At 64.3% G+C, this 11,635-nt stretch overlaps 1 protein-coding gene across 1 annotated transcript; it reads left to right on the forward strand.

Annotated features, from left to right (window-relative positions):
- Positions 1-922: 922 nt before the first annotated feature.
- SBK1 (SH3 domain binding kinase 1) lies at positions 923-11,200 on the forward strand. The gene is made up of 4 exons (XM_084271056.1): positions 923-1,056; positions 7,513-7,715; positions 7,820-8,022; positions 8,554-11,200. The coding sequence occupies exons 2-4, from the start codon at positions 7,520-7,522 to the stop codon at positions 9,334-9,336; spliced, it is 1,182 nt and encodes a 393-aa protein (XP_084127182.1). The 5' UTR covers positions 923-1,056; positions 7,513-7,519; the 3' UTR covers positions 9,337-11,200.
- Positions 11,201-11,635: the final 435 nt, after the last annotated feature.

An 11,635-nucleotide genomic window follows, 5' to 3' on the forward strand; every position in this document is an offset into this window, starting at 1 on the left:
TTGCTTTCCACCCAAGGAGCTGCCACCATCCCCAGAGACAGAGGTGCCCCAGAGCTCCCCGTGCCCGGTGCTGGCATCGCTCGCCCAACACATTGCCAAACTTGAAGGAGGCCAAAAGGAAGCCTGTGTGCTGCATCTGCCTGGGCTGTTTTTCCCCAGTGTGGCTCAGCCCAAGAGTCCCACCATTTGTCACTGTGTGGGGGAAGCCATGTGTCCTGCACGTGTTCGGGAAGCGGCGCATTGGAGAGGTGACCTGGGCACTGCCCACACCACGACGGTGTCACCTGTGCCCCAGGAGAAGGCATACAAACTGTCATGTCTTCAGGGAGGGCGGGAGCCGGGGGACCGGCCGGCAGCGGGATGCAGCCCTGCACGAGGATGTTTCCCCCGGTGGGGCTGGGGACTGCGAACCCCCACGGTTCCACACAGCCTGTGGTGTCCGTGCTCGCTGCGAGCAGAGTGGGGTGGGGAAGGGATGAGAAGCCCGATCCCCGCGTGGGGAACCGCAGAGGTCCCCCAGCCCCTGGCACACCCCTCCTGCATATCCCGCATCACCACTGCCGTGGGCCCCGGCTCTTGCCCGGTGCTTCCCGCGCCGGGCACCACCGGGGGGGGCAAACCCACCCGCAACCCCCCGTGGACCCGCGGGCCGGAGCAGTGCCGGTGCCGCGGAGATGCTGGCGGGGGGCACAAACACACTGGAGGGGCCGGCGAGCGCTCCGCGCCCCACCAGCGCCCGGGGGAGCGGCGGCGGCGACACCCCGCTTCCTCCTCCTCCCCCCCTCTCCGATCCCCGGGGGCCGCGGGGCGGTGCCGGTGCCGGGCGGAGCGCGGGGCGGGGCGGCGAGGGGGGCGGCGGGCGGCGCTGCCCTGCCGGGGGGCTGCGGGGGGCGCCGCCGCTCCGCTCCGCTCCTCCGGCGGCGGCGGGGCCGCGGCATGAGCCCGGCGGTGCGGGAGGCGAGCGGCGCGGCGCGGCCCCGCGCGGGGGGCGGGCGGCGGCGGCGGCGGCTCCTCTCCTCTCCCGCCGAGGACGGGGCGCGGCGGCTCGCCCCACCGGTAAGGCGGCGGCGGCGGTGGGGAGGGGGCGCGGGGGACGCCGCCCGCTCCGGTACCGGCCCGCGCCTTTGTGGCGGGGCCGCCCTTTGTCTGCCCGCACGGCGCGGGGAAGGGGGAGCGTGGGACGGCGGCGGGTCCCCGCCAGCCAAAATAAGCATCGCGGTACAACCGGGGCTCCGGGATGAGCGGGGAGGGGGGAGACGGAGGGGGTATGTGGGGGGGGATCGGCTCTTGCCCCTCCCCGCAGAGCCGGGTTGGGGAGCGGGGGGAACTGGGCGATGCGGGTGCTGCCCCCGGGGGCTCGGCCGCCTCCCCGGTAGGAACGCAGGGTGTCCGCCGGCGGCCGCCTCCCGGTCCCGGGTCCCTCCTCCGGCCGCTGCCACCTGCGCCCCGGCCCCGGCCCTGCGGCTGCGGGGACAAACTCGGGGCCGGAGACGGAAGCGGCGTGAGTCACACTTGAAAGGAGTTTGTACCGGAGCGGGGATGGAGCCGGGGGCCGGGGCGGCGGCGGGGGGGCGGCTGCCTTCCGCTGGATCCGGGGCCGCAGGGAGGGAAAAAGGGGACCCGGTGATTTTGTTTTTGGGGGGTGCGGGGGTGTCTCCAGGAGGATGCTCGGGGCGGCAGCCCGGGAGGGCGACTGGGGATGGGGAGAGGCGGCCTCGGGGGCAGCCCAGGCCATCTCCTCCCTCGCGTCCCCTCGCGTCCCCTCGCGTCCCCTCGCGTCCCCTCGCCACCAGCCCGGTGCGGGAGCGGGAGCCGGCCTCCAGCCCGCACCCGCCTCTCGCCAGCTGCAGCTCGGAAAGGGGGAGCGTGACCCACTTTCCCGCAGGTCCGGCCTCGCCGGCGCCGTGGCCGCGGGCAGGCGATGCCAGGCGGGAGTCCTGCCGCAGCTGGGGGAACGGGTCAGCGGCACGGGGAGCATGAGCGGTTCGGTCTCGGCACCCCTCTGCGCCGGATCTGGTGTCGGGGCGTCACCTGCCAAAACCTGGCGGCGCGGGTCCCCAAGTGCCGAGCCCCCCCCTCGACCCGCCCGGCTCTTGGTGTAACCGTGTTGCCATCCCCTGCCTGGGGTGCTGCGGGAGTAGGGTGCCCAGAGGGCCAGGGAGTGAAAGGGAGAGGTGGGGGCATCGCTCTCAGTGGGGGTCTTCAGGGCGATGCCCGGGCTGTGGGGTGACAGCAGCACCACCGCGCGTAAAGGCTGCGAAGCCCCTTGGAACAAGACCGGGCTGGTTTTCGCAGCGGGGTGACGCGCCCCGCTGTCCCCAAGAGCCAGGGGCCGAGGCTCGGGCTGGCCGTGCCCGCGGGGACCGGGCGGGCGATGGGCAGGTGCCGCTCGGGGCGTTTGTCTTTGCAGATCCCAAACGTGCGACGCTGCCGGCGCTGGTGGAAGAGTTTTGGGAGGGAGATGATGACAGGCTGATGAAACCAATCAAACAATGAAGTAATCATAAATCCCTGGTGCCGGTGGCAAGGCGCGGCGAAGGCGGGAGGAGCTGGAGGCTGGAGTAGCTGAGGTCCTAACGGAGCCATCCTGCTCGTCAGGAAAAATCCCGGGAGGCCGAAGGGCGGTCAAGGTCCTGCCGTTGGGGGCCGATGGATGGAGATGGTGCAGCACCGACAAGGGCAGGGAAAATCCTGCTGGCAGCTGCAGGAGAGCGGAGCAGAGGGCATGGAGGGGAGAGTGGTGACTCCCCGGGGAGCGGCAGCCACTTGTCCCTCGGGAGGTTGGCCAGGGCAGCTGCAGGAGAGAGAGCCCGGGCGCTGCTATATCCCCACATTGTTCCTGCGGAGGGTGTCTGTGCAACCTGAATCCTGGAATCAGAGCCTGAAGAAGCTTGTCACAGCCTCATGGCTGGGATGGGAGATGCTTCCCGCTACAGGGAATGCTATGGATGGGTGTGACAGGGCCGGACCCTGCCCTGCAGCTGAGATGTCCCTGCCCAGAGAGCAGCTCCCACCAGCCGGGAGCCCATATGCTTCGGGGTGTTTGTTGGATTTGCCAAAGCTGATCCTGGTGCTGGGAGGTCTGGTCCGGTCCAGGCAAGGAGCTGGTGTGAGAAACTCTGGATTGCTGGGAATTCAGTGCCATCGCATGGAGAAGTGTCTGGAGCTGGGGCTGCTGGGAAGGCACAGTTCCTGCCGGGACTTCGGTGGAGATTTGGTGCTGGCTCAGGTTCACAGTGCAAGTGGCATTCAAGCATTTCCCAGCAGCTTCCTGCCCCCACGGAGCTGGCAAGAGGACACAGGGATGTGCCCCATCCATCACCTCTTTGGGGGGGCTGTGCCTCCCAGGTGGGGGGATGCTGGCAAAAGGGCTGTTTCCAAAAAGCTACCTGTCCACAGCCGCTGCCTGGTTTCCCTGTGCCGTGAGTGATGCTCAGCTTCTGAGCAGCCCCGGGACAGCATGTGGGAGCAGGGACCCTCTCCCCACCTGCACTGCTTTTGGTGGGGTGAGAGGCAGCGCTGCCGTTGGGCAGCCCCCTTGCCCAAGGTACCCATGGCCCTAAGTCCCCGTGTGATGCCCATCCTCCTCCTCCCCATGCAGACACCATCCTCCTTAGGCGAAGGTGCCTTTGCGAGCCCTCCCTGGGCGCCAGTGTGCTGCTGCCCCTGGGAAGCGCCGCTAATAACGCCTCACGCCGGTGCATCGGTCCCAGCGGCACGGAGGAGATGAGATGATGTCCCCAGAACGGGGTCAGGCAGGAACAGAGGCATTGGAGGCTGGAAATGGCGTGGGGAGGGAGCGGCTCGGCGCAGGGCATGGCCGATGCACCACTCACCCCCTTTGCCCTTGCCGGCACCTGCGCCGGCAGCATCGTGGCAGTGTGGGGGGGGTGGGTGACTGGGGGCAGGGATGGTCTCACTGGGGCCAAGCGCTTCCTTAGGTGTGATTTCCCCGGTTAACTGGCAGTTTGGAGGACGTGGGGGGGTTTGGGAGCCCACAAGGGTGTGGAGGAAGGGACCCTCCCTCCCGGCAGGTGCCCTGGGGCTGGTTGGCATTACCTGCTGGTAACTAATGCCAATTACAGTGTAATTAGTGAGCACGCTGCTGCTGTAGGGAGCGTCACAAGGGTTTGGGGTGGGGAGGTGGGGGGAATCACAGCTCTGCAGAAGGCACGTGGCGTGGCCGGGGCACTGGCCTGAGAGGAGCAGTGTGTGCCTGTGCTGGGTATTTCATTCCTCTGAGCCTTCTCTCCCTGTCCTGCCAGCTTTTCCCTTGGCTTTCCCAATTCCCTGCCATGGCACAGCCCAGGGTGCCAATCCTGGCCCCTCGTTGGGCTCTCAGCATGCTGCCTCTCCAGAGACGCCTGCATTGGGCTCAGCCCAAAAGCCTTTTCCTCTGACCCCACTCAATAGCAGCGGCTTTTCCTCACTTGTCAATCTCTGGTGTGACCAGAGGGGTTTTGTTTTACCCCTTTTCCCTCTTAATTTCCACTCCTCTGGGTGCCTGGGGCCTCTCTCCTGGGCAGCCAGGGCTGGGCGTGCAGCGGAGCGGGATGTGGAGCAGGGGAGAGCGTTCCCTTGCACGGGTGGGAGCGGGTCAGTGGTGCTGGCCCCAGTACCTGACTGGGTGCCAGACTCCTGATACGGGATGCCGGGCTCCGGATACGGGATGCTGGCCTCCCAGGAGCTGCTCTGGGGATGGAGCCGGGGAGGTCTGGGGAGAGGAACGGGAGATGAGTGGCTGCCTATAAATACCTGCCAGGGAGCAAGGAAGAGGTGGGTGGATTATCCTCCTTGCTCAATGAGATAAACGGTTCTGAAGCTTAAACACGGAGCAATTTTAGTCTGAATAGTAGGGGAAACGGTTCAGGGCGCGGAGATGATGGCACAAACCGCCTGTGGTGAGTGACGGGGTCCCGCTGCTGCTTGGCAGCATCTCTGTTGCCCCTTTGCTGTTACCTGAGGTCTCGTGCCACGGTGGCCTTTGCTGGGACATGTGTCACTTATTCCCACTTTTAAAAGCTCGTTCATCCCCAAAATGACCAAGAAGGGGAACTGGGAGAGCAGTTTGGGTTTCCTCGGGGCACGGTGCCAACTCCTCTGCCATGGTCATGGGGCAGGAGAGGAGCTGTCGTGTGGCAAAGGGTCTGTCTCAGCTCTGATTTCACGTGGTCTGGCCCCATGTCCCACCATTCCCACCAGTACATGGAACCATCCCTAAAGGAGCCCCTGCTTCCTCACTGTGCTGCCCCACATCGCTGTTGACGTCAAAACCAGCGTCCTTTGAAAAACATTTCAATTTTTAATGCAAACTTCTGCATTTCCACCCTTTCCTTTCACCTCAGCACGTTGCCATTTGCTTTGCTTTTCCCTGGGATCACCCAGCATCACGTTTGCTCAGTGATCCCACCGAGCTGGCAGGACTGGAGGCACCATGGCAGCATCCCCAGCACCGAACCCTGCTCATCCAGCACGGCAAAAGCAGCACCCCAGCCTTGGCACAGCCGTGAGAGCCGGGTGGGCACTGGGCCTCGTGCGATGGGCAGCGCATCTCCACCGTGGCCTGGCCAACCCAGCAGGCAGAAACCAAGCAGCCCTCGGCTGGGAGAGCTCTGATAGAGCCATCATGTCCCCACTGCCTCACCTCCAACCCACCAGCGGGTGTATTTTGCCTTGTTTTAAAATCATTTCCCCTCAAATCCTGACCCAGCCGACTGGAATCGTTTGCATCTCGATGCTGGTTAATTAAGAGATGTGGACGAGCGTGATTGTAAAGCCAGGCGCAGACGGAAGTCTTCAAGCAGGGTGCTGGGAGCTGTTTTTAGTCATGCATCCTTTGAGCTGCTGCGCTGATCCACCTCCACCTCAGCACCCAGACGCTGCACGGTGGCTCCTCTTCCAGGGGCCAATAAAACACTATGGAGATGAGCCGCTTCGGAGATCTTATGAGTCAAGCCGCTACATTTTTGGAACATCATCATGTCGAAGTTCCTTTTCTATTTTTTGCCTGACTTCCTGGGGAAAAAAAGAAAAAAATATAAAAAAAATTTAAAAAAAATAATAAATGAAGCGTTGGAGCTCTGCATCAGGGGGAGCAGCAGCGACATGAGGGAGGGGAGAGGTCAGGCATTGGCCTGTGGGTATCACCCAGGCTCCTTCCCATTTTAGGGGGAAGTTTTTTTTACAGAGAGAGTGGTGAGGGGCTGGAAGGGGCTGCCCAGAGAGGGAGTGGGTGCCCCATCCCTGGAGGTGTTCAAGGCCAGGTTGGATGGGGCCCTGGGCAACCTTGTGTAGCTCCAGGCCTGGAGGTTGGTGTCCCTGCCTGTGGCAGGGGGGTTGGAGCTCTGTGATCCTTGGGGTCCCTTCCAACCCAGACCAGTCTGGGATTCTGTGATTCCCATGGCAGCGTCTCTGGCTCCTGCAGCCGGGCGCTCGCTGCCCCTGAAACACCAACTCCCCGCGCTGCATCCCCAGTGCCGTCCTGGAGGCAAGTGGGCTTCCTTTGGAGCTTGGGTTTTGGGTGGTTTTGTGGCTTTTCTTTCCTTTTTTCCCCTTGAGTCACTGCATTAAAGATCTAAATATAAACCCATCCCGTGTGGCGGCTGCCCCAGGGTTTGTGCCGATCTGCTGGGAAATCACCCCCATTTATCTGCTGAGGCACCCGGGGTGCCCGTGTCGGGGCTCACTCCGCACGGGGTGGTCGTGTCACGTTCTCCCATGTGTTTGCAGTGTGGGGTGGTGGGTTTGTGCTCTTGGGTGGAGGGGGGGTGCAATGGGGGGGGGGACCCTGGAACTTGTCAGTGGAGATCCTGGTGTGGTTACAATGCTGTGGTGGGTGTGTCTGAGCTTGGCTGTTGTTGCGGGGATGACCAAGGGGAGGAAGAACTGCTGGTGGTTTGTTGGGCACAAGGACTGTCGGTGCTGTTGTCTGCATGCTGCTGGCTCTGAGGTGTCCCACACCCTGGTACAGGGGAAGCCAAGAGGGTGCTGATGGCTGGCCAGGGGTACATTGCAGAGGGAGTAGGTCTGAGCCGTCCTGTCCCACTTGGTGCCAGCAGCATGGCCCTGGAGCTGCTCTGGAGCATTGCTGGCTCCTGGCAGGCTCAGCTTGGGAGGGGTGGAGGGGATGGCACCCGCTTCCCCAGTCCCCATAGGGGCTGCAGCAGCCAGAGTGAACCCCAAAGGGCCTCACCTCCCAATCAGGGCTGAAGAGATGTGTGTCCTCATGTCCTCCCTCCTGGCTCTGCCGTTCGCCCCGACGTCTCCCCAAATCAGAGACATGGGGGACGCTGCACCCCCCAGCCCTGCCCTGCATCCTCTGCAGAGCCGCTGGGTTGGTGGGACCCAGCCCCAAGCAGTCCAGTGCCCCTTTACAAGGTGCCGTGGCTGTCAGCCCTGGGGATGGGACAGGGTGGGATGGGATGGGATGGGATGGGATGGGATGGGATGGGATGGGATGGGACGCGGTGGCTTTGCAGCACCCACCAAAGCGGTGACGCCTCTGCCTTGCAGCGCAGCCATGAGCGCGGGTTCGATTGAGCAAGAGCCGTCGCGCAAGCTGGCCTGCTGCGGGGTGCCCCTCATCACCGAGGACATGCAGTCCCTGGCCATCCGCACCCTCTCCGGCACCGACATCAGCAAGCACTACGACCTCATCCGCGAGCTCGGCAAGGGCACCTACGGCAAGGTGGACCTGGTGTCCCACAAAAGCACAGGTGAGGCGTGAGGGGAGTGTGGGGGACGTGGCTGTGCTGGGGGAGGGATGCTTGGCGTGTCCCAACTGTGCTCTGGGTTCATCCCCATCCCCTGCCCACTGCAGGCACCAAGATGGCCCTGAAGTTCGTCAACAAGAGCAAGACGAAGCTGAAGAACTTCCTGCGGGAGTTCAGCATCACCAACACGCTCTCCTCCAGCCCCTTCATCATCAAGGTCTTTGACGTGGTCTTCGAGACCGAGGACTGCTACGTCTTTGCTCAGGAGTATGCCCCCGGCGGGGACCTCTTCGACATCATCCCGCCGCAGGTGGGAGCCCCCATCCCTCCCCTGGGAGCCTGTTTGGGGTGTGGGGGCCCAGTGTCCCATTATGGGGCAGCCCCAAACATAGCAGAGCATCTGCAGTGCCCAGAAGCAGGTGTGGGACCCATCGCTTGTCCTCTGGGTGGCCTGGGACCCATCACCCATCCCTAGGGTGAATGTCTTGCGACCTATCACCTGGGTGGCCTGGGACCCATCTCCTGGGTGGTCTGCGATCCATAACTGGTGGCCTGGGACCCATCACTCTTACCCTGGGGGTCCTGAGATCCATCGCTCATCCCTGGGGGTGGCCTGGGACCCATCACTCTTCCCCTAGGGGTCCTGAGACCCATCACCCATCCCTGGGGGGCAGTGCTTGGGACCCACCACCATCTCCCTGCCACAGAGAGCACCCCAGATAAACCAGACATGACCATGTTGGTTGTGTGATGCCATACAGATACAGCGGTCCCCGAGCCGGGTGGGATCACCACGGGGTTTGGTGATGGGTGGCTGACACTGTGTCCCCCACACCCACAGGTGGGGCTCCCCGAGGAGCTGGTGAAGCGCTGCGTGCAGCAGCTGGGCCTGGCCCTCGACTACATGCACAGCAAGAGCCTGGTGCACCGGGACATCAAGCCGGAGAACGTCCTGCTCTTTGACCGCGACTGCCGCCGCGTCAAGCTGGCCGACTTCGGCATGACGCGCAAGGTGGGCTGCCGGGTCAAGCGCATCAGCGGCACCATCCCCTACACGGCGCCCGAGGTGTGCCAGGCCGGGCGGGCGGAAGGCTTCGCCGTGGACACCAGCATCGACGTCTGGGCTTTTGGGGTGCTCATCTTCTGCGTCCTCACCGGAAACTTCCCCTGGGAGGCGGCGGCGCCTTCCGACGCCTTCTTCGAGGAGTTCGTGCGGTGGCAGAAGGGGCGGCTGGGGGGGCTGCCCTCCCAGTGGCGGCGCTTCACGGACGGCGCCCTCCGCATGTTCCAGCGCCTGCTGGCCCTCGACCCCGAGAAGCGCTGCCCCGTCAAGGAGGTCTTCTACTTCATCAAGTGCGACCTGATGGCCGAGGTGCGGCGGCGACCCTCCTACCGCTCCCGCAAGCACGCCGGGGACAAGCTCCCGGCCGGGGCCCATCGCCACGAGGCGACCGGCTCCTGCACCCCTGCCCCGCTCAAGAGGACCGTCCTGACCGAAGGGAGCGGAGCCCGCGGCTCCGAGCCGAACGTGGCCCCCCCGGGGACGGCAAGCAGGACAGACGGACGGCAGGACAAGAGCAAAGGGCAGATGGTCCTGGCCACAGCAATAGAGATCTGCGTCTGACGGCGCCGGGGCGGCGTGCGGCGGCCACCCGTCCCGTCCTGTCCCATCCTGTCCCCACCTCCTCACACTGGGGACAGGAATGGGGGGTCGCTCGTGGCGGTGGTGTGAGCTGGGACCAGGCTCCAGGGCTCCCAAAGCAAAGCAAAAAGAAACACAAATGAAGAGGAAAAGGACAAAACTGGTCGGGCTCTGTAGGATGCTGAGCCCCCTCCCCCTGCCTGGGGGGAACCTCAGTGCCCCCAGCTCCCCCCACAGCCACGCGGCCCCCTCCAAGGCTCCCCCAGGGTGACACAATGAGGGGTGTCCCAGCGCAGGGAGGAAGAGCTGGGGAAAGCTCTGGGGGTGGGCGGGGGCAGGTCAGCCAGTGCCCCCCGGGCTCTCCCCCACCCCACGCGAGGGAAGGCCGATGACCCTGTGCCGTGGAGGAGGCCTTCGGGGAGGTTTTGGTGGGAGCAGTGACGTGCCCCTTCTGCCTGTCCCTGCCCCATTGGTGGGGACTGAGGCAGGTAGGGAGGTGGGTGTTGGGCTGGCGAGGGGGAGCCAAGGGGGTTGTGGGCAGCCCAGTACCCTTGGCAGCCCCGGCTGCCTCCCTGCCACGGGAGGTGCTGGCAGCCATCGATGTAGCAAGTGTCCCCGTCTGTGTGTCGTCGTTGTGCGTCCCGGCCGCAGCCGCTGGCAGCCCCCGTTCCCCCCGACCCCCAGCCCCGGCTGTCGGCAGGTTGGATGCTCAGGACCGGGACGTCTGCCGTGGCGGCGTCCCCTTGTCCCCCTCTGCTGACTTTGGTACCCAGGGGCCAGGCAGGGTGATGGGAGCACATCTACAGGGCAGGACCTGGGCAGTGGGGGACAGGGCCACCTGAAGGTCCCCATGGCTCCCATGCTGTCCCTGTCACCTCCCCTCACTGTCACCCCCTTCCCATATCCCGGTTCCTCTCCCCTGGGGCTGGCGGGGAGGATGCAGCGGGGCAAATCCCCCCTGGCACCGGCTGCGGCGGAGCGGGACGGTGGTGGGGTGGCACCTTAGTGACAAGGTCATGGGGTAACACGGTGGGGGGGCGGGGGGGCGTCGCAACCCCCTCTGGTTTTGGGCACCTGGTGCGGGGCTCATCCTGCTGGGGGCGGGACAGGGCACCCCAGGGTGGCAGCACCCAAAGCCCTGGCACAGTTTGGGCTTCCCTCCCCTCGGGCGGGTGCCACGGGGACCCTCCCCCGTCCCCGTCCCCTCCGGCCCCCCCAATTCCCGCACAAAGGGCTATAACGCTATTCAGCAGCAGCAGCAGTTTACACAGCAGGTGGGTGCCCAGCCGGACCCCCCCCGCTGCCGCCGCTGCCCCTGTCCCCATCCCCACAGCACCCACCCCTGCCCCATCGCCCGCCCGCGGTGCCAGGGCCGGTTTAGAAGTAGCATTGCCCCGCAGTAGAGACACTAGGCGCCGTGTTTCCTCCTCTTTGCCTTAGGTCCCTCCATGTCCTCGATCTTTCGTGCAATAATGTAGATACGGGATCCCAGCCGCGCCCCCCGGGGAGGGCTCAGCCGTGCCCCCCCCCCCCTCCAGCCCCCCAGCGGTGTGTCCCAGGGGTGGGGAGTGCCCGGGTGTGATTTCTGTTCCCGTCGCGGTGGCTGTGTCGGTAGGTTGTTGGGTTTTTATTTTCCCTTCCCTGGGTTCCGGCCCTTCTTCCCGTAGGAGAGGCTGTAGTGTCACAGGCGTTACCTCAGTTTGTCACTGTCCAACAGGATTAAAAACAAAACAACAACAACAAAAAAAACAACAACCACAAAAGAAACCAAACCAACCACACCAGGAAACGACACAACCAACAACAAAGGACAAACTCCCTAGTGATAAAAGCGACAAAAATATTCCCAGTGGCCGTGGAGACTCTTCTTTCTGGGGCCAGACATCATGATGGGGTGGGGGGTGGGTGGGGGGCACCACCTGCTTTCACCCCCAGCCCCACTGCACACCCCTCCCTCCCCCCCCCTCCAAGCCCAGCTGCTGCTGCAGGCACCCCTGGGTGGGAGGCCCATGGGTGGGGGTGGGGGTGGAACCCAACCAGGCAGAGCTGCCTGATGCCAACTGTATTCCAGCCACGTCCGCAGGCTAATTTCAATTTCCTGGTAATTATGCAAATGAATGTGGATTTAATTAAGGGCAGATTTCATTAAAGTCTTCTTGGGGAAATGAGAACAGGGTGGGGGAGAGCGAGGAGGAGGAGTCCAGGAAGGAGGGATGAAGGCAGCACCTGCCCTGGAAGATAAATGGCTGCAGGGGATGCTGAGGGAATGGGATGCTGTGGG

This window comes from Gallinula chloropus (genome assembly GCF_964237585.1).
Source record: "Gallinula chloropus genome assembly, chromosome: 15".
NCBI classification, from domain to species: Eukaryota; Metazoa; Chordata; class Aves; order Gruiformes; family Rallidae; genus Gallinula; species Gallinula chloropus.